The sequence below is a fragment of the Triturus cristatus genome, chromosome 9 (genome assembly GCF_964204655.1).
Source record: "Triturus cristatus chromosome 9, aTriCri1.1, whole genome shotgun sequence".
NCBI lineage: Eukaryota > Metazoa > Chordata > Amphibia > Caudata > Salamandridae > Triturus > Triturus cristatus.
Window position 1 is genome coordinate 134,945,817 of NC_140592.1, and position 21,199 is coordinate 134,967,015.

The 21,199-nt window shown below is 40.5% G+C and overlaps 1 protein-coding gene across 2 annotated transcripts in view; it reads right to left on the minus strand.

The window, feature by feature from the left end:
* The window catches only part of LOC146797519 (inter-alpha-trypsin inhibitor heavy chain H3-like), a 415,853-nt gene that overhangs the window by 93,264 nt on the left and 301,390 nt on the right, over positions 1-21,199 (minus strand). Inside the window, exon 15 of one of the 2 annotated variants that reach the window (XM_085624536.1) lies at positions 9,021-9,059. The exons of the other annotated variant lie outside the window; for it this stretch is intronic. Within the exon in view, the coding sequence (XP_085480662.1) occupies positions 9,021-9,059 (39 nt within the window). The remainder of the gene's footprint in view (positions 1-9,020; positions 9,060-21,199) is intronic. 2 annotated transcript variants of the gene reach the window in all.

Below are 21,199 nucleotides of genomic sequence, written 5' to 3' on the forward strand. Positions count from 1 at the left end.
AGTTGAAACTTACAGAATGCATGGCATTTTTTGCGAAAATGTGGATAACATGGAAAATGTGTGGTTCCTAATGTGAAACTTTTGGAAAATATATGATGCCTATTATATTGTTGCTCATATCATTGAAGTAGTTGGCTGTGCGATGAGAAGCTAAGCTCAGATTTACAATGTTTTGCCAGTCAGTAACCAGTTGAAAACTGGTAACCAGTCACAAAATGTCATAGTTGGCATGCATGAACTCATAAAATCCATGCTTTCACTAGTTTAGCACAAGCAAACGGAATCCGTACAGGATTGTGGCCATATGTACTAAGATTGTGAAGACTGATTCCTAAATTGCAAATCGAAATTAGGAAATCACTATTCCTAAAATATGATACATGTTCATCTAAATACAAATTCCTAATAGGTCATAAATCGACCCAACTCATGAATATTAATGAGGTAGGTTGCATTTTGCAACCCTCCAGGAATTGCAGCCATCACAGGAATGGTGCTTTGCTAGGGTCAGCAGACTGCAATATCTAGTATAGATTTTAAGTAAGCCAACCTTTTTATTGTTTTTTTTTTAATGCAGACTGTTTTCCTTCAAGGACACAGGATGTGTTTAATAATATTTAACTTTCATTTTTTAAGAGGAGTCAATTGTTTTTGGGACCACTGCCTGCTTTAAAACAAGTTTTTTTAATTCTCATTTCCCATTTGCAAAAGAGATACCACCAGTTTTGAATTGGTGGTAAACTATTCATGTTTTGGGATTGGAATTTGGTTGCCAAACATTAATACATACCACTGAAATTTGGTATTTGGCATAGGCACTCTAAACGCACCCCTTCCAAATGCAGAGTAGTAAACCAAAATTGTGATTCTGTAGTATTCCATGTTGGTTTTTGTACAAAAAAACAGAATTTTTGCAGTCACAAATTGCCTGAGTCTGTGAATCAGGCTGTTTTCGACCCCAAAAATGCTTTGTACTTCTGGCCCTTGGATCTTAAAATGCGAATCACAAAAAGCAATTATCAAATAGCAATTTGAAAATCACAAGTTCTGAGCATTTGTAATTAGCAAATAGTCACAGAACTTCCAGCAGCAGCATGTCTCGTCTTATTTGCATTATATTTCCTTCAGAATGTATACATTTTGACATGGGTACTTTCAGCTTAATGTGTACTTAACAATAAAAGTAGATGAACCATCATGATGCTGGTACTGCGTTATCAATTGCCTCTATTTTGCATCAATAGCATAGAGTTGCATCTAAGGGGTTGATTCCGATGTAATTTGGAAAGCATTCCTACCAAATCGGTCCCGGAATGCTTTCTAGATGACTCGGATTGGGACAGTCCGACCAAGCGATTTGGATGTATCCGGATTCTTCCGGATACGATTTGGCCGGACTCCCATTGACCTCAATGGGAGCCTCTGTTCCAAACACAGTCTCCCCTTGAAGAAAGGGGTGGTTTGATCGTGAAAACCTTGCACCCCATGAAGCCTACCACACTGTGCATGGTTGGGAAGAGGGGACCCATGGGTTCCCCCATGGCCCCAATTCGAAGGGCTCCGGGTGAAGAGTGCCCTACTATGGGGCCCAAAGAAAGATTCCGGCAGCCGATTCATTCCAGAGAAACCAAATCGGAACGGCTGCCTGAATCGGTCATCGTACTCGCTCGCTTGGAAACCGAGTCCATAGAGCTGTACGATTCAGCTCTGAAAGACGCGACATGTCCGAATGCCTTTCGGAACCGATTCAGAAAGCCCTACCATATTCCGGGCCTCGTAATTGGTCATTGGGAACTGTGTACGATTCGGTCTGCAACAAGGGTTCCAGATCGGAAATGGCAAACCTGAATCCGATTTGGAGCCCTTCCGAACGACATCAGAATCGACCTCTTAGTTGTGATCTGTTAGCTCCCATGTTTTCTCTCACTCTGTGAATGCTTAAATTATACAAAGGCACCTTATTTAAATGAAGGGTGTGTGACTGCAAATCAATGAAAGCTTTTAAGACAGTAGTAAGTAGTTTATCTTGTTGATGTTAACTACTCTTGTTTGAATTCCGTCTGAGTTAAGTCGGAGTGTGAAGCAGAGACATAAAGCAGGCAGACACAGTATACCAGGGTGTCTCCCAATGTTGACATTTGGGGGATAGGTGTCATTATATAAATTTCATAGAAAGCCACTCATACATCAGCAATTCAGATCCCTGCGATTCACTGATGTTGCATCATAAAGATATGACTATTGTGACATTAGTGTGAGGGAGCAGCTCATTCCTGGTCTTCTCAGACCAGAGATAAGTACTGGAATGCCTGGTGCAAATGAGTCATATCCAGCCACTGTTTTCTCTCACCAAACTGGACCACTAAAAGGCACGGTGGTGCCAGCACCGATGACATTCACAATGGCATTGATAAACACTAGTAGTGAAGGGGCAGCGGTATTTGGACAAAATATCCATTTAAAAATATTGTGCTACAAGTTTTAAATATCGTGACACACGAATATCATAATGCAGAAATATCGTTGCCAAAAATATCAGCGCTTTAGGTAAGTAATATCTGAGCTGTTAATATGGTTTTCAATAATACAGCTTTATAAAATATTGTTTTTTAAGTATCATTTTGCGTTTTAGTTTATATATTAATTTTATATGATAAATATTGTTTGTATAATTGTTTTAAATATTTCTAAATATATCTTTTAAGTTATAAAGTCATTTATAAATTTTGTATTTCATTGTTAATATTAATTCATAGTGTTGTAGCTGGTTGTGAGGTTTGTAGGGGTATAAAGTGGGAAGTTATTTAGGTATAAATAATTATATTTAATTTTAATGTATTATTTAATTGATCATTAATTATCTAAATTATGTAATTATTATATTTCTAAGTTACATTGTAGGTGTTAGGTTTGTATTGGTTTAGGGTGTGAAGTTAATTAAGTAATAATTCACTGATCATTAATTATTAATGTATTAATAACCATTTATTTGATTGTTAATGATGTAAATTCTGTAAGAGTTTTATTTTCTAAGTAATATTTTAGGTGCAGGATGTTGGGTTTGTAGGGGTATAGGTTGGGAAGTTTATTAAGTTATAATTGATTAATAAGTATTATTCATGTATTAAATTTAATTGAAGGTTAATTACAAACATTGAGTGATTATCATATTTTTTAAGTTATAATTTGGTGCGGGTTGTGGATTTGTAGGGGTACAGGGTGGGAAGCTCATTAAGTACCAAATAATGAATAATTGATTATAAATTATTCAATTTTTTAATGATTATGTAATTGTTTAATAGGCTTTTATTTTACATTGTATGTTTGATGCAGGCTGTTGGGTTGGCAAATTATGCTATGGGTTTGAAGTGAAGTACTTTACCTACTGCTTCACAGACAGGGGTGGGAATAGTAAATATTACCCCTCTGGTGTCCAACACTTTCTCTACTGTTGGACAGACTGGAGTGGGAATAGTAAATTTAACCCCTTTGAAGTCCAACACTTTTCTCACTGCTGCACAGACTGGAGTGTTTATAGTACATTTTAGCTACTGAAGCCCAGCGCTTTCCCTATTGCTGCACAGACTGGGGTTGGAATAGTACATTTTCGCTTTCTGAGGTCCAACTCTTTCCCTACTGTTGCACAGACTGGAGTGGGAACTATACATTTAACACTTTCAAAGTCCAATGCATTCCCTACTATTGCACAGACTGGAGTTGGAATAGTAAATTTTACCTCTCCGAACTCCAACGCTTTCCCTACTGTTGCAAAGACTGGACTGGGAATAGTACATTTTACCTCTGAAGCCCAATGCTGTATCTGCTGTTGCACAGTCTGGAGTGGGAATAGTACATTTTACACCTTTGAATTCCATTGCTTTCCCTACTGCTGCACAGACTGGAGTGGGAATAGTAAATGTTCCCCTTCCGAAACCCAATGCTTTACCTACTGTTGCACAGACTGGAGTGGGAATAGTGTATGGTTTCATTTTTTGATTTAAATACTTATTTTTATAATAGTTGAAATATATATATATTAGTATTATTTGTTTAAATTTTACATTTTTTGTTTATTAATAATTACTTTTTATAATTTTAGAAATATGTTTAATTTTCTTTAATTTTAAAGTTGTTTTTTATTTTACTAATATGTAGTTTAGCTTGATGTTTTGCACTTCTGTTTTCATATTGTTTATTTTTATTTAAATATATATATATATAGATATAGATATATTTCGCTTTTTATAATACTAACATAAAAAAACAATAATTTACAAAAATTTATATAAATTAAAATAGATATTTTTATTAATAGTGTTACATTACATATGTGTAGATAAACATGTATATATATATATATATATATATATATATATATGTGTGAGTGTGTTTGTTTTTGAATGAGTATATATTTATATATATTTGTAAATATTTAAAAAAAGTTATTTTACATTATATTAATGTTCATTATATATATGCTATATACAAGGAAAATTGATATTTTTGTATTATTTTTACCGCTAGTAGCATCAACAATATTTTTGTTCCAATAGTTTTGTACTTACCATTATAAGCATAGGTAGACGATATTTTTGTCATCAATATTTTTAACTCGGTATTTGCACGAAATTTGTTGCTCCGGTATTCTGATAGACACCCGGGGCAGCTCTGTCACTAGTTGGTGTGTGCACTTAAGAAACATTTTGGGCCTTGCCACATATTGTTTTATAAATGAAGTACTGAATATGAATTATAAATAATAAATTATGAATTAATAGATAAATTATGTAATAATAAATTATAATAATATTCAGAAAATTATGATTTAGACTTCTATACCACATTTATGCGCTATGAGTATGTACCAGAACAAGAGAACAATGAATTGGCGTGACTATAATGACAGTGTGATTCACACATACATGATCTCAACATTGTAAAAAGATATTTATGGAATTATTACTGTCAATGCCAAGCCAGTAAAACCTGTTGAGCAAACATATAGACTTAGGGCTTTTTTTATGAGGCCCTTTCACCTCTGCCCCCATATTTACAAAGTGACACATCTAGGCAGATGCATCACTTTGTAAACCCCTGTGCTACATTATACCTGTGGCAGGTATAATGTATCCAGGGTGGGCGTTCCATCGCAACAAAGCCACATAGAAGTGGCACAGCAAAATCTATGAGATTTCACTGCGTCACTTCTAGGGCGTCACTACGTCAAATCCTTACGTCTGCTTGAAGCAGGTGTAAGGGGTGATGCAGGGCTTTTCACATGGCACTTGCCCCATGTGAAAAGCACATTGCTGGAGTAGCATCTGTTTTCAGACACACTCCAGCAATGGGCTATTTTTGCGCCAACAGATACGTCAGGATTCCTGATGTATCTGTAAATCATTTGGACATGGAGCGCCGTACAGTAAATACAGTGCATCCATGGTGTCGCAAGGATGGTGGTATGAAAAGTGTTGCATCGCTATTTTCCGACAGCGAGGCAACAATATTCATAAATGAGGTCCTTACCTGGCATAGAACAGTGTAAAAAAGTAATGATTCCTATACAGCCCTATTAATGGATCTTCCAGGTTCTTGTTGATTACAGAAAATATTGCATTGATTCTCTAAGTTAATGATTCCCAGTATAAATGTTTGCAGCGCCGGCTTTAGGGCGGTGCGACCAATGCCACTTCACCAGGTGTCAATTCTCAGGGGTGCCATTTGCGCTCTGAAATTGGCACAGGTCGCATTTCCGAAAAGTCTGCATTTAGATCACCGTTGTCTCTCTTTCATTTTCATGACATTTTTTATAGTGAAATAAAAAAGGGACAACTGTGTTCACATGGTTACGTCATCAAAGATGACTAATGGCGAGCTGCAGTGTATTTGTAGTGGATGGGACAGCTGCTTTCTTCAAGCCGGCCGGTAGGCACAGAAAACCTGTGCTATATTTGACCTCATTATTGCAGTGCAAGGTAGAGCCGAGCTCCAGTCCTGTATATTATAATCAGATTGGCTCATCATGGTAATAATAATTATATATTTGAGGCTTTGGTTCAGGTAGGAATAGCTCCTGGCAGACCAGTATTTTAATGTCCCTATGACACAAAGTTAGGATACTCGCCGAAAGCTGTTTATTTCCACCTTACTAGTAGAAAATCTGGGAAAGGTGGCAACCCAATAGCCACACTCCCTTTTTTGCAGTTCTATCTTGCTTTAGCACATGAGTAAATTGCATGCTGATGTGTAGTTTCCCTTGGTGTAGCAGGTACAGTGGCACCGGGCCAAGAGGCCAGAGAGGCTCTCTGAACCCTGATTATTGCTGTCTTATAATTCAAACGGTCAGTGCTGTTTTTAGGACTGTGCGTCAAATGTCATCGCACTGGGTGTCAAAGTCGAAGAATTGCCCTTTGACATGCTGAGGCAAACTAATAGCAGCCTGCTGGGATCTTTTTGTGCCTGCCATTTTTCAGGGACCTATAACATGGTATCTCTGGTTGCTCATGCACTCATTGAAGAGAGTTATGATTTGTATAGTTACAGTTTTGACTCATGATAGAGTAGCATAGAGTGTTAATGTTCCCGCTGCAAACCACAAATTTGTATTTGTGTAGGTCGCTCAGAGGGGTACTGCTTTTGTCACAGAGATTGTTTTGTTATTTGGATTACATAAGCTACAAGACTTCGATTATAGAACATTGAGCAATTGGCACCAAAGCGCTGCATGCAAATTGATTGGCATAGGTTTGGAATCTTATTGCTTTCTTACTCAATCGTTCACTATTCTAACATTGATAAAAGTGGTTCCTCTAGGTACTAATTAAATTGTATTAGTATGACACCACAATCATTGTGTTACATTTCAAATCCTTAGTTTAATGGGCAGACTTACTAACACTTTGGGTCTGGTGTTCATCACAGAAGTGAAGCAAACCTGATGCAAAGTGTTGTTATGGGGTTTACTTTCCATAGCAAAACCTGAATTGTGTTGAAATGTAGCACCAAGGTAACATAAGTAGTAATATATGCTTCTTTGTGTCAAGAAGGCATGTCATGGGGTTTTACATGGACATTCCTATGCCCCCACCAATGGATTCTGACTCAAATCCCTTTCTACAAACTTTTTTAGAATGGGATTTTCATTAACAATTACACATCCTCATGGTTAGAGAACAGATTTACTTGCTCCAAACCTTTCCAACTTTGTATTTGTGCTGTACAGTGCAGCACACTTGAAAAGTGGTAAAGTGTTAATCTTTGTCAAAGCATAGAATTAGTGCTGGAAGGTTACGCTTCCAGTATAAAACCTATGCTTGATCACATAGACACGCCTTTGCACTATTGTGCATTGGTGTGTGCATTGGGGAAAGGCAACCATTATGTAAGTTGGCACTTGAGGAGAGAGCAACAGCACCATATTTTAGTAGGTATGGTACTATTTGCACTCTCTTTTTCATGCAACACAGCACAACACCTTGAGGACTGTGCTGTGTGAAAACACAGTAAACCCTCCCCTTTGTTTCTCCAAAACAAGAAGTCTCAACATATAAAGCCTACCAGTATGAATGATATGTGATTCATATGCCTTGTAGTCCTCATTGTCTAAAATAACATTTCCTATACATTGATTTACACACTTGTATGACCTATTATCTCTGTATAATGTGTTTGTGATGTAAAGCGCTCTGGCTCTCTGGGCTGAGTAGCGCTATAAAGTAAATAATTGTGAGAGTAGGGCTAAGGGGAGATGTGGAGCACCATTGGAGAGTGGTATTCAGGGGATCTATGAAAAAGAAGGTCATGGGGGGGGGGTCAACAAAGATTGTCGCACTGGGTGCCACCAATGCTAAAGCCGGCCCTGAATGTGTGCATCCTGTAGGATTCACCTGCCTCTTTGAGCACTCCACATTTGATGAGAATGGTAACAATGAGCTCCAAGCGTATATGATCTTTAATCCCTGATCTGAGTCTAGGGCTCTAACACCTAAGAAACGTAAGGATCTGGGGCTGCCCAAAAAGAGTGACATGGGGTTTTCAGAGGAACAGGAAAACAAAAGGGAAAAGAGATGGTGAAATGATTTTGAAAAAGGAGTTTCAGATATGTAGGGGCTCAGAGATGTTGGGGCAAACAGAAGGATTAAGGCAAATGAATAAATGGAAGATGGAGATGAGCAAAATGGGCAAAGGTTAAACGTAACCAATAGTGGCAAGGGCATGGAAGGCGATGGAAATGTTCTCGCTGATGAGAAGAGACTGGTTGTGAAGTACAGTGAAATACAATACATGGACTCAGATGGGCAGATCTACAAAGCTGTCGCGACGCGCACCCTAGCAACCAAGGTTACTGCGCTGTGCTGAGTGAAAGAGAGAGTGAAGGACAGCACCATAACTACTAGGATATAGCACTCCTGCTTTCTTTCATTGTGCTGCCTAGCCCCATGCAAACATGGATAGCCTTCCTGTAGTATGCTTATACAACCTTTAGAACTTTTCCTACTTTGAATGTGTGCTGTACAGTGCAGGACACATGCAAAGTCAGATACGTTTGGAGAAATAAAAGCATTCTCCTTTTTAATGCCAGACTCAAAGAGATGTAGTTTGTGTTGCAAAACCCTTTCTACAAATGTTAGTACATAGGGCTTTGCATCAAAAACCAGGTTTCCTCGCAAGGGACCTGGATGTACTACCTTGGCACACCTTCTTTATTCAAAGCAATGCAAAGTAGATCTAATAAAAGTTTTGCACTAGAAAATATTTTTTTTTGCTTCGGTTCTCATCACTTTTGTGATGCAAACGTGACAAAATATTTAAGTAGTTTGTCCCTTAGTACATTAAAGAAAATTAGACTTTGGCTCCTATTACATGGACAATAACAGAGTCTACCTTGAATAATAAATAAAAATGCAGTACACTTTCTGTGAATAAAATTGGAAAAGTTACAGCACATTCTGAATGATATTTGGACTGTGGTATGCAATATGCAAGTTATTAATTACAATACTGAGTGAGTCAATGCTTACCATTAAAAGCTTGAGTCTGAGCACCACCACTTCGTTGCGCTAGGGGAAAGTATAAGTTGATTGAATTAGACATGTGAATTCAGTGGTGGCTCTCCATGACTGGTCACAATTGCAAAACTCTATAAAAACTCAAAAGACAGCCTATGTCTACCCACTGGCACAGTCACTTAAAGTAGAAGCTGAGCTCCTAGTCTGTGCCACTGTCACAAGGACATCTTTTTAGTGGCCATGGCCTGACAATTTTCAAATTATTTTAGGTGCATTATTTAAAATTGTGCAATGGAAGCAGACAAGGACTACAACTCCCAAATGGGCTACTCTATTAATCAAGAACATGAAGCTATGTGTCCTGTAGTGTGGGGTGATCTGGCAACAATGGATTTAGCATTTAACTGAAAGTTTCTGATAGTCTTTTCAGGTGGATTCACTCTGAAAAGTACATCTTACAACTGGAGTAAATCAATAACATACATTTTCAGTATACCAGTTAACAAGCACTGCAGGAAAGGAAACAACCATTACAACGCAGTCATTACAACGCACTGCCTTTACAACACAGATGTCACAACGCAGCTGCCTTTGCATCGCATGCCATTACAACGCATGCCATTACAACCCATGTCGCTACAATGCATGCCATTACAATGCATACCATTTCAACACATTCCATTACAACGCATTATAATGTAAGTAATGGGGATGTTTTAGTTTTAGGTTGAGTATGGGTTCTGGGGTACATGGGGATAGTATTTTTACCCCTACGCTATCCAACACTTGCCCTACTGTTGCACTCACTGGAGTGGGAATAGTAATTTTTACCCCTACACTATCCAACATTTACCCTACTGTTGCCCCAAAAGAATTGCCATTGTAATGGTATGCGTTGTAATGGTTTGTTTTGTAATGGTATGCGTTGTAATGGTAGTTTCTAAAAATGTGTTGTAGTGGCATGCATTGTAAAATCATGCATTGCAATGGTAGTTGCGATGTAAAAACTGTGTTGTAAAGGCGTGCATTGTAATTGTTTGCGTTGTAACGTCATATTTTCCTGCAGGAAACAAAGGTCTGCATGTTGCAAAGTATGTGCCTCCGACAACACCCGCAAATACCTTTTGACGACCTCCTGTAAAGCTGAACATTACTTTCTCTCTTTCATCTGTTGGTTAACCTCCTGGATGTCATCTTTTGCTAAAATTAAGTCTCGTTCCTTCCCTTCTATTATTATATATTTCACTAGCACTTCACATAGACTGTTTGTATAGAGATTACCAATGTCGTAAAATATTCTTCAAACACTCTGCTAGCATCTTGCTGGTGGAACTTCTCTTTATGAAAATGCTAAATAAATAAATAACTAATGTGAGCCATTGCATAAAAACACAGAAAACATTTAAACATTACAGACCAGATGTTCTACGATTTTGTGTTTTTGGCTCAACTTCCATAGCTGCACTGAGTTTACATTTAAGTTTAGTAAATGGGTCCGTAAATGACTCACTAACAGGATCTCTTCTTAAATTGAGGTCTACGGACTAGTGAAAATTGTCTTGGGTGAGGGTCCAGTGAATTTTGTTAAAATCTAGGTATTTCCCAAATGGTCAACTGTGAAAATAATGACAAAGACATGCCCTGCCTATGTCAATTCATTTTTTGAGAAAGAGAAACCTAACCTGTGCCTCACCAGTTTGGGTTGTTCTGAGATTTAGGGTAGAATTCACATGTTCTGCAGTGCACAATCAGTTCTGGTTAACATAACCAGGATGATGAGGGAACTCTGCCCCCTCCCTTTGACATAAATGAGGGTGATGACAGCACCTAAGATATATTATAAAGTCTAGGGCCACTGGGCCCTACCGCTGTCCACACATATCTAAGTCTCCTAGATAAGACCATCACTGCACACTAAATGGAAATTGGCTGTAGCAGAAAAAGGTGTCATACATTTCCTATCATGCACAGAATGTTGGGGCATATTACCAAGACCGGCGATACAATTATCGCTGTTTTAGCGGCAGGAAACTGCCGCTAAAACGGCGATAATGGGTTTGATAATATGCGTTATAGAATTCCAATAGGAGCCCAGGTTAGATGTCCTGGTCTTGCTAATATGCCCCGTTGTATGTTGAAATGCTACTCTACATTATAATATAGGTATCCCAGGACATGATACATATACCGTGAATGACTGGGCAATGAGGTCTCGTGCTTTGTTAATATTTTTATTGAAAGAACCAATTGCCAGGATATAGAGTGCAGCAACTACCATGACAGGGACAAGATTGGGCTGGGAGACTGAAGCTGGTGACGCGAGATCTACTTACGATTCCCTAGTCATCACAAGGATCACCTTGGTTAAATTGCCCATTGTTGTTGACATGTTCATGCATCAGATTCTGTATCTGTGCTGAATAATGCTGCCCTTCACTTCATAGCTAGTTTTTTCCACATAGAGAGGGTAGTAGTTAACAACAGCACAACTCACCTGCCCATTGTTTTATCCCTTTTTTCAGCCTTTTTATTCCACCACTCACAGGACACCTGCCTGCCAAATCAGCACCATTATGATGTGAGCATTTTATTGACCTGCGTATAACACTCCTGACTCCCGACACTTCTGATGTACTAAGGGGCCTACTTACAAGCCCATATCGCCACAAGAACATCACTTTGATTGACGTTTCCGTGGCGAAAGGTTCTTCGCCTTATTTACAAGGCAGCGTTAAGCCGCCACTTAGCGTGGCTTAAATGGTACCTTGTAAATAAGGCTATCTTACACGCTAAGCATAGTGTGAAAGGGGTGAGCAATAGGTGTTGCGTGGGCGTTTCACCGCAACACCTATTGATTTTGATGCTGCCCCCTATTTACAAGGGGGGTGTAAAAAGGAGGCAGTGCCAATATTAAGACCAGGGAAAACCTGGACCTAACATGGCGAAATGAGGCGAAATGCTTTATTTCTCCTCCTTTTTGCTGTTTCTATGTGTGCTGCATTGTGCAGCACACATGGAAACAGCAAAACACCATGGGACGCCAAGGGACACCTTCCTGCACATAACAAATCATTTAAATAATGACGATGTGCAACTTCTATGTGTGCTGCACACATAAAAGTTACCAATCGCCATTCTGGATTGTTTATGTGCACCTTTCTGCACATGAACAATCATTCCCTCAATGCAGGCACAGCAAGCACCGGGTGCCTGCGTTGCCGTTAGGCAGCTGAGTTCAGCGCCAGCACTAGGGAAATCGCAAGGATGCACCATATTGTTGTAAATACGGAGCATACCTGCGTTTTAAGAATGGCAGAGCGCAGCGTTAGCTATTTTGGCTTGAAGTTGTGCTCTGACATTCTTTTGTACATATGCCCCCTAAGTCCCATAGTTTTCTGTCTAATTTTCTGTCCATTATTTAGACTACAAATATGCTATAACTTCATCTTTTCTGAATAATAAAACTTTTTCAATAGCATTTTGAACCAAAACCATCCTGCGTGTTACCTGCCACACCTCTAACTCTCACACAATTGTCATTCTCTCTAGGAAAACACTGTTGTTTGCGGATCAAGTGAGTCCCTATGAATACTCCCTACCTGTAATCTATACTTATCAATTACAAAAGTTGAAACACATTAACTTTCAACTAAAGAATGTACTTTTTATGAACTGGCTTTTTCCAGAGCAGTCCTCGTTTATGATATTCAACATTTATGTGACCTTGGCAGAGCCCCCACGTCTTCAGTATTTATGAATTCCTGTTTATTGACAGTCTCCCAAAAGAAGGGTCTTTTGCTCTCTAATTATTTACTTGATCCCCAAAACAATATAATGAATGCTAACATTATAATCAAATGAGTAGAATATAAATCTTGAATTTAGTCATTTTTGTTAAACTACCCTTGTGTAGAGCACATTGTGTGGTGATAGTTTGAAAGCACCTAGATTCAATGTGTATTATCAAGTATTAAAGATTGTAAAAAAAAAATTGGGGGCATATATACAAGCCCCTATTGCCACGGGAACGTCACTTTTTGTGACGTTCCAGTGGCGATAGGGGACTTGCTTTATGTACAAGGCAGCATTAAGCCACTTAACGTGGCTTAAAGCTGCCTTGTACATACGGCACCCTTTCAGGCTAAGTTTAACATGAAAGGGGCGTGCAGTGGGTGTTGTGGTGGAAGTGCCACTGCAACACTCATTGCATTTGACGGTGCCCCCTATGTACAAGGGTGGCGTACATAGGAGGCAGCGCCAAAATTAGCTCCAGGAAAATACTGGTCTTAAGTTGGGGAAACGAGGAGAAATGCATTATTTCTCCTCGTTTTTGCTTTTTCCATGTGTGTTGCCTTGTGCAGCACACATGGGAAAAGCAAAATGACATTGTTTGTTTATGCACAGGAAGGTGCCCCTTTCTGAACATAAACAAAACTTTTTAAAAAGTTGCATTTTCTAACTTTCATGTGTGCGGCATACAAAATGGCATTTTAGGATTGTTTATGTGCAGGGAGGGACACCTTCCTACACATAACCAATCTTCCCCTGCACACAGACACCCTTGCACTCTGGTGCAAGGGTGCCTGCATTGGCGCTGAGTTGTTAAACTTAGCGCCATCACAGGGGGAAGCGCAAGGCTGCACCACATTCTTGTAAATATGTGTTTCCGAAGTGGTGGAGCATGTTGTTAAGCCCAGGAGGCTAACGACACACTCCGCCACTTCATTGTACATATCCCCCTTGGTGTTATAGTTTTTAATGCTATGGGTGATGTAATTTGTGGTTATGAATGTTATCCTGAATAAATATTGTGGAATAAACTGTAAACAAATTATCCTTGATGTCAGACTTTACTCAAGATGTAAGTGTTATTAAAGCATGTATGGCCTGATCTGTGGCACCCTGTGTATACCAACCAGTCATTGGTTATCCTCAATACATAAACCAAACTGTCATGGCTCACACTCAGAGGGCGGGGCTCCGATTAGGAATTATTTCTAAATCGTAAATCTAAATCAGATATTTCTATAGCGATAACTGCCCACCCCTAAGGATCTCAAGGCGCTGGAGTCTGCAGTTGGAAAGATTAAGAGCCACACGTATTAAGCATGTTTGCGGTCGGAAACGGCCGATCGGTCCATTTCCGACCGCAAAAATGCTTTACATGTGTATGAAACCCAAATTGCGAATCAGTAACACGTTACCAAATCGCAATTTGTGTGTGCGATTCGGTATTTGGAAAGGGCGTATTTAAGGCGTCCCTTCGAAATACCGAATCTGAATGGGACGTATGAATGTTTTGCGACCCAATTACAGTCGCAAAACATTCATATTTTACAGACTCCATGAAGGAGGTGGTAACCCATTCACAAATGGGAAGGAGTCCCCAGGGGGCCCCTTCACATTGAGAATGGTAAACAAATATTTTCTAAGAGCAGGCAGAGGTTCCACGGATCACTGCCTACTCTTAAAAAATGAAACTGCAAAGTTTAATTTTTCGTTTTTAAATGCATCGCGTTTTCCTTTAAGGAAAACGGGCAGCAATAGAAACAAGCATTTGCAATGCAATAGGTCTCGCTTTTGTGAAAGTTAGAGCTATTGGTGCTGTAAATGACAAAGTTTTTTAGTTATGTTTTTGGTTTCTAAACATTTTACCTTGCAGTTCCGTAACATGAAGCACTGGCAAAGCCAGAAAGAAACAATGCAATTTGTGCTTGTAGTTTTAGTAAAACTACTCCACTGACAGAAAACCAAGCCAGACAGCTGTCTAGATTATTAAAATACTGTGTTGCAGAATTCACATGTGTTTCTGGAGTTAATCTTATTATGCATGTTATAAAATGACACATAAAGTTAAAAATAACAAGCAAACAAAATGTCCGAGTGATATTCTGGTTAAAATAAGCAAATAACGTGCCTGATTCGGCTCGGAAGCACTGATTCCTGCATGTTATTCCATATTGGTGTCCCCAATAGCTTCATTGAAGTCCTTCTCCCTCTGACGCCCAGACAGCACCTAAATTGCCCCATCTGTTAGCCAGCTATCCACGTTTTCTGCACAACCACAAGTCCCAATGTTATTTTACTGCTTTCGCTTAGTATAGGGCTAAGAAGTACGATTCAAATTATGCACCTCTAACGAAAGCTTTACAAACACTAGATTAAGACAACAGATGACCTTCTTTAAACACCGATTCTCATTGGCTGAGTTATATCTTATACTGCGTGGGTTTGGTTGACTAGGCAATGAGGTGCACATCACACACGTCAACATACTGACTCTTCACCATAGAAACGGAAACTCACGCATGAACAAGCGATACAGTCTCTCATTTATGTTAATGCAGACCAACTAATTGTGACTGACTTCCTGTACTACTGAACGAGGCTGTAAGACAGGTGTTACCAGCAGTGGAAATACATATATTTAAAACAAAGGAGCATATCTGTAGTACATGCGAGAAACAATTGTACAAATATAGGGAAAACGCTATACAGTCCCGAAGCCTGCTGAGTTCCACCTAACTCTGTCATCACCGCTTATGGGACTCGGCTCCGCCCGATGGTATGATATTACTAACAGAGGCAGCACATCTCCTGGGCTGCCTGTCTTACAGCTGCAGATGGCTGGCTAATCATGGCTTCAGGTAGTAGTGCACGCAAATCGCACCGAAATCCGGGGAAAGGGCAAAAACCCGCCGGGCGGTGACAGTGAAGTCCGACATCCAGAAGTCAACCTGGTCTCCATTGTCCTGCGAGTGCTGGGGGGGTGTTGGCTAATATTAGAGTAAAAGCGCGCATGACGCGCTGCGCTCCGCATGCAAGTAGCGCCTGCCATTGTCCCGCAAGTGCTGTGTGGGGGCGCTGCAAAATCAAGTGCCGCCATTGTCCCACATTATTTATTAAAGAAAATAGTGCTCCCTGACTAACTAAAGGATCCCGAGTAACGCCTCAAGTAAACGATCCAGTCCGGATGGGCAGGGCCAAAAGGAGACAAGGCGGTAACAAAGAAGCCTAATTTTCAATGGGAAGCCAGCGTTTACCATAAACGATGACGCCAGCCAATAAGAATGATGGGCGGGGCTTCAACTCCACTTCTGAAATATCCCAATTACAAGAAGCCTCGCAGAGCGAGCAGCGCATGCGCGCTGCAACGCAGGTCTGCGAGACCTAAAAAGACTGCTTTATTTAAAAGCAATAACAGACATAGTGGTCTGCTGACCCCAGAAGGCCACCATCCCGGTGATGGCCTTGATTCCGAATGGGTCGCAAATTGCGACCTACCTGATTAATATGCATGAGGTAGGTCTATTTGGGACCCATTAGGAATCGCTACTGAAACTCAAAAGAGTTTCATACATTAGGAATAGCGATTACCTAATTGCAATTCGCAGAAAATCGCAATTAGGTTATCGTTATTTCCCAAAACGATACATGTGGCCCTGAGTGAGCTACTGCCCAGAGTCACGTGGTGCTGAACAGCCACCGGCACCGAGGATCAAACCGTGAACCCTCCGCTCCAGAGTCAGCTGCTCTGGTAGCTGTGCCACAGCTCTCTGCAGTACTGCGTTAAAAGTAAATTCATCCACCACTAAATAAGTTCAGAGCTGTCTTCAGTAAGACCTCAACGAAAACATGAGCGGAACTGTTAAAGTTTTATAGCAGAAAAGAAAAACAGTCTAATTAGAGAAGTACTAAAGTGGAAAAGGCAGAAGGCAAATCAGTTTTAAGGATACTTCTGATGCTCTAATTCCGAAAGTGGTATTTATAAAACACCTTAATCAATATAATTTTTAGACTTCTTAGATGATATTTGTGAAGTATTTTATCATTGTGTAAACGAAACAAATTCAAAAGAGGCACAAATAAAGCATGAATCCCGCACTGGGAGAAGTGAGAGAGCCTTCCGGCCTTTAAATGTTTTTTTTCTCTGTTACCCTACTATAATTGAGCCAGGATTGAATGTTGCCCTTTTTCAAAAAGAGCAACTTCTCAGTTTGGCAAAAGAAATAGGTAAATACAACAAAGTTTAAAGTCCTGACCTCTGTCAGTAATGGAATTGTTTTTGCATGGGCATTATCATGTCACCGATTTCAGAGCTAAAAAACTGTTATCGGGGACAAGTTAATCATTTACCAACTCAATTCTCAGGAAAACTTCAGCCAAGGTCCAACTTTACAAAGCAAATGTCAGCCCTCAATGAATACTTCACAAATCTGTGACTAGGCAGGAGCCAATGGCTCCTCATTCCATGGCTGAAAGTCAAAATCGAGGTCATACTACACATCACCTAATTAGCACACCATGGCTAATATAAATTAGTGAGTGTTGAATTTGCACCCACACTTTGTAGCTCTGTCACAATTGTGACCTCTGCCTCATTTTGGTGGTACCTCTGCCTAGTGATCGCTGCGTACTTCAAATCTACTTAACTGTATCTAACAAATCCATGATATTTCGAAGAGGATCTCACGCAGAGAGGCAAAATACCATGACCATGGAGGGATCACTGAAAATGGGGATGAGAGCTTGGAGCGTGCGCCACCTGGCAGCTGCGTCACTGCTATAATGGCGCAATCGCGCTGAGGGATTTTCATTGCATAGCCTTGAAAAGTGAAAAGGTGGACAGAATGGTAGCCCCACCCACTGATGAAATAAACACACCATTACTTACCTCTATCAAGGGGACCTGGAAAGCTGTCAGTGGCGGTAAACATGACCCCGGTGCACCAGAGGGCAGATGAAGCCCATCAAGGGTATGAACCGTGGGGGTGAGCGAAGCCACATGAACGTGTTTTCCCTAAGAAGTGAGAGGAGGAGGCTGGTTATCCTAGGTAAAAGGGTCCAGCAAATCTTCGGAGAAGGAACAGGGGGACCTAGAGAGCAGGCTGAACCCCAAGCACAAAGGGCTATGGGCCTCTGTGTCAGAAAAAAGACAGCAGACACACAAGGGCTGGTGCTGGTGTCTAGTACAGACACCAAGAAAGGTAAAAGGTTGAATAGTAGTGGACTGGAGGGAGCTGATGACGAGCAGAGCAGTTCTGTATCAATAGCCCCGTCCGTCCCAGCATACAAGGCGGGCCCAAGCTCCAAGGGGCCCCCTCTGGCACTCTGCATGGGCAGAAGGCCTCTGGCCTGTGGGCTCCTGACTTGGACAGGAACGTGGGGTCCCCCTCCATCTACTTTGCAGGGGGGAGGCTCCAGTTTCGTTATGGGACTAGAGCAGAGCAGGCTGTCATTGGTCCAAAGTCACACAGACGCACCTTCAGCGGCAACCAGTCAAGAAGTGCTAGGGGTGCATGATCCCTGGGGTGCAAGGCGAGGCAAATATCCAGAGAGGGAGGCACCTCAGATGGAGAGGACCAGCATAGCAGCATATCACAATTCCCATCGGAAGGGGCAGAGCTGCATGTGAACAATCCCAAGTTAGTTACATCAGTTCCGAAGCAAGGGGTAGGCAACCAGGGAGGACAGAGAGGATGGACTTCAGAAGTCCCCCCCCCACATAAAGAAGATGGAAAACTGAGGAGTGATTGGGAGGGAGAAGGTTGGTAGTCGGAAATGACTTGATACTGAATGTTGTGGTTATGGGGTAATTTAAAAGGGCAGGTCAGGAAGACAGATGATTGGGCGTGAGCCCAGTTATGGGGACGTGATGCCCTGTAAGAGATGAGCAGAGGGGCTGTGTGGCATATGAGGTGGATGTGGTGGAAAAAGGGAAGGCATCCTCAATAGAAGAGGAGAGTAAATCAGAGGATGATAGCAGAAGAAAATGGTAACTGCAAGGGTAAATGTTAATTGTTGACATCAGTAATGGTGCCACAGCAACAAAGAGAGGATTACGGGGGAGATTTACAAAGTGATGGATGGTCAGAAGAGGAGGGAAAAGGGAGTCAAGTGGCAGACAGCATGAGCACAATGAAACACAAAGCAGAGAAGAGACAGATTTTGCAAGGGAGAATGGTGGAGAGCAGATACAGGGTTGAGAAGAGACTGAGATGAGAAAGAAGCCAGGACACCCAGTGCGCGCAGGTGTTGAACTTGAGAGGGCCTGTAATATAAAGAGAGATCATCAAATACTTCAAGTTGAATTTATTGTTCACACCCACCGGACAATCCACACCAGCAGTGGACGCTACAGCTGACACTGTAAAATAAAGATTGAAGAAACACAGATTTAGTGTGAACTATCATTAAATGAACGGACTGCCCTGTGTTTTTTTGTGTGTGCAGACCACATGTAATTATACAAATTCACTAATCTGTTGAGCTCCTCTTGTAGGGGTTTTAACATGAGGTTTAGAACCTTCCTCACTTTATGTACCACAGCTGTTTCACTGTCCTTTGGAATTATCCTGTGCTTGAAAGCCTTGAGAAGACCAAGCTTCTCACTGAAAATTCCAGGGAACTTCCGGATTATAACCCTGAAGTGTTACCAACATCACTTGGTCAGGAGCATTCGGATTTAGAATGGTTCCAAGGTCATTCTGGTGCCAACAACCTAAGAGGTTATCACCACGCCTGGCAAAATAGACCTTGCCGACTATCTCTCTGCCTTTGAATATGATGGTCCGAATGAAAAATCCAACCAGGTAGATTTTTTGTCCGCCAGAACCCACAGGGTTGATGTCAGGAGGCAAAAGTTTGACATCTTTGAAAGAAATGGTGGAATCCCAAAACTGATTGCTTATAACGTATAAGGGGAATCTAAATCAGCAAGGACAGGGACCACCACATTACCCACAAAAATGTCACATTTTGGCATAGAAATATGACCTGAATCAACCCCTTTAACATTGAGTACAGAGTTATCACAGATATCTGTAATACAGTGAATGTTTTGTTGAAAGTAAGCCTCATCTTTCTCATTCATGTTTACTTTGGTATTCCTACACACACTGGCGTAATGACCTTTCTTCCCACAGTTTCTACAGAAGGTACTCCTAGCAAAATAATTGGGAAAATTTGGCCCATGGTTAAGGCTCCCACATCTCGGGCATTTTGTTTTTCCATCTTTGTTCCAATTGAGATTGGAAAATCATTTATCCACTCTGGTATTCTCACCTTTCACATTTGACTTGGAGACAGTGGCAATTGACTCAGGGGATGTATTCTCAAAGTCACTTCTAACAAAGTTGGTGCTAGCATCAGTGGCAACATTTGCAGTACGCATTTCTTTTAACCAGTGAGAGGTATGTTCAATACTTTCCACAATGGCGATTGCCTCTTTAAGATTAGGATTTTTAGAAAGCAACTTTTCTTGAATCTTGGGGTCATCAGTGCAACGCACAAGTTGGTCACGGATAAGCGAGTCTGATAATTGTTCAAATTCACAGGTTTGTGCTAGAGACTTTAAGGCTGCCACATAGTTGCCCACTCTCTCTCCTTTTGCCTGGGTATTCATGAAAAACGTATGGTGTTCCATTACAACATTAAGGCGTGTCCAAAAGTGTGTTTGCAACAACAGTATGCTCATTTCATACACATCATTGGGTTCACCACTTTCTCTTCCAAGCGGTATGGGATCTGAACTGTCGTAGATATTTCTGCCTTCAATGCTGAGATTGTGAAGTAAAACTGCCTGTTTTCTTAATGCAGAAAATCTTTCCCTACAAATAGCTATGAGGTAAGAGTCAAAGAGTGGTTTCCACTTTTTCCAGGGCAAAATAGGTTTGCCCCGTTCACATAGGAACTGGGGTGGTTGACTCATGCCACTGGAGGTTGACATCCTGCAAAAAAGGTAACTTAAAAAACGAATACAAAAAAATATTATAATAATGGAAAACAATAAGTTAATATAACAAGTCAAAATAATAGTCTAACATAATGAGCCAAAATAATAAGCTAACTGAAATACCTTGTCACTGCTCTGAAAGTCTTCTTAAACGTGTGGAAGTAAGACAAATTCTTCCTAAAGAAACTGACAAACACAATGGTGCTGGTGTTGTTTAGTAAATTAAAACTACCTAACAAAACAAGTTAAAATAATTAACTTAGCTGTGCCGAGGATTCTTCATACGATATGAAGAAGATGCTCTTCGATTAAACTCTGCTTCTAGATTTGGCTCGGTGAACGCGTAGTTTCTCTGATTCACAGCAACGTGAAGGAGAAAGCATCCCCATATATGCCGTCACCATGGAAACAGGAAATGTAAGTTAACTTGGTTATTCCCTTTCATCGCTACATAGAG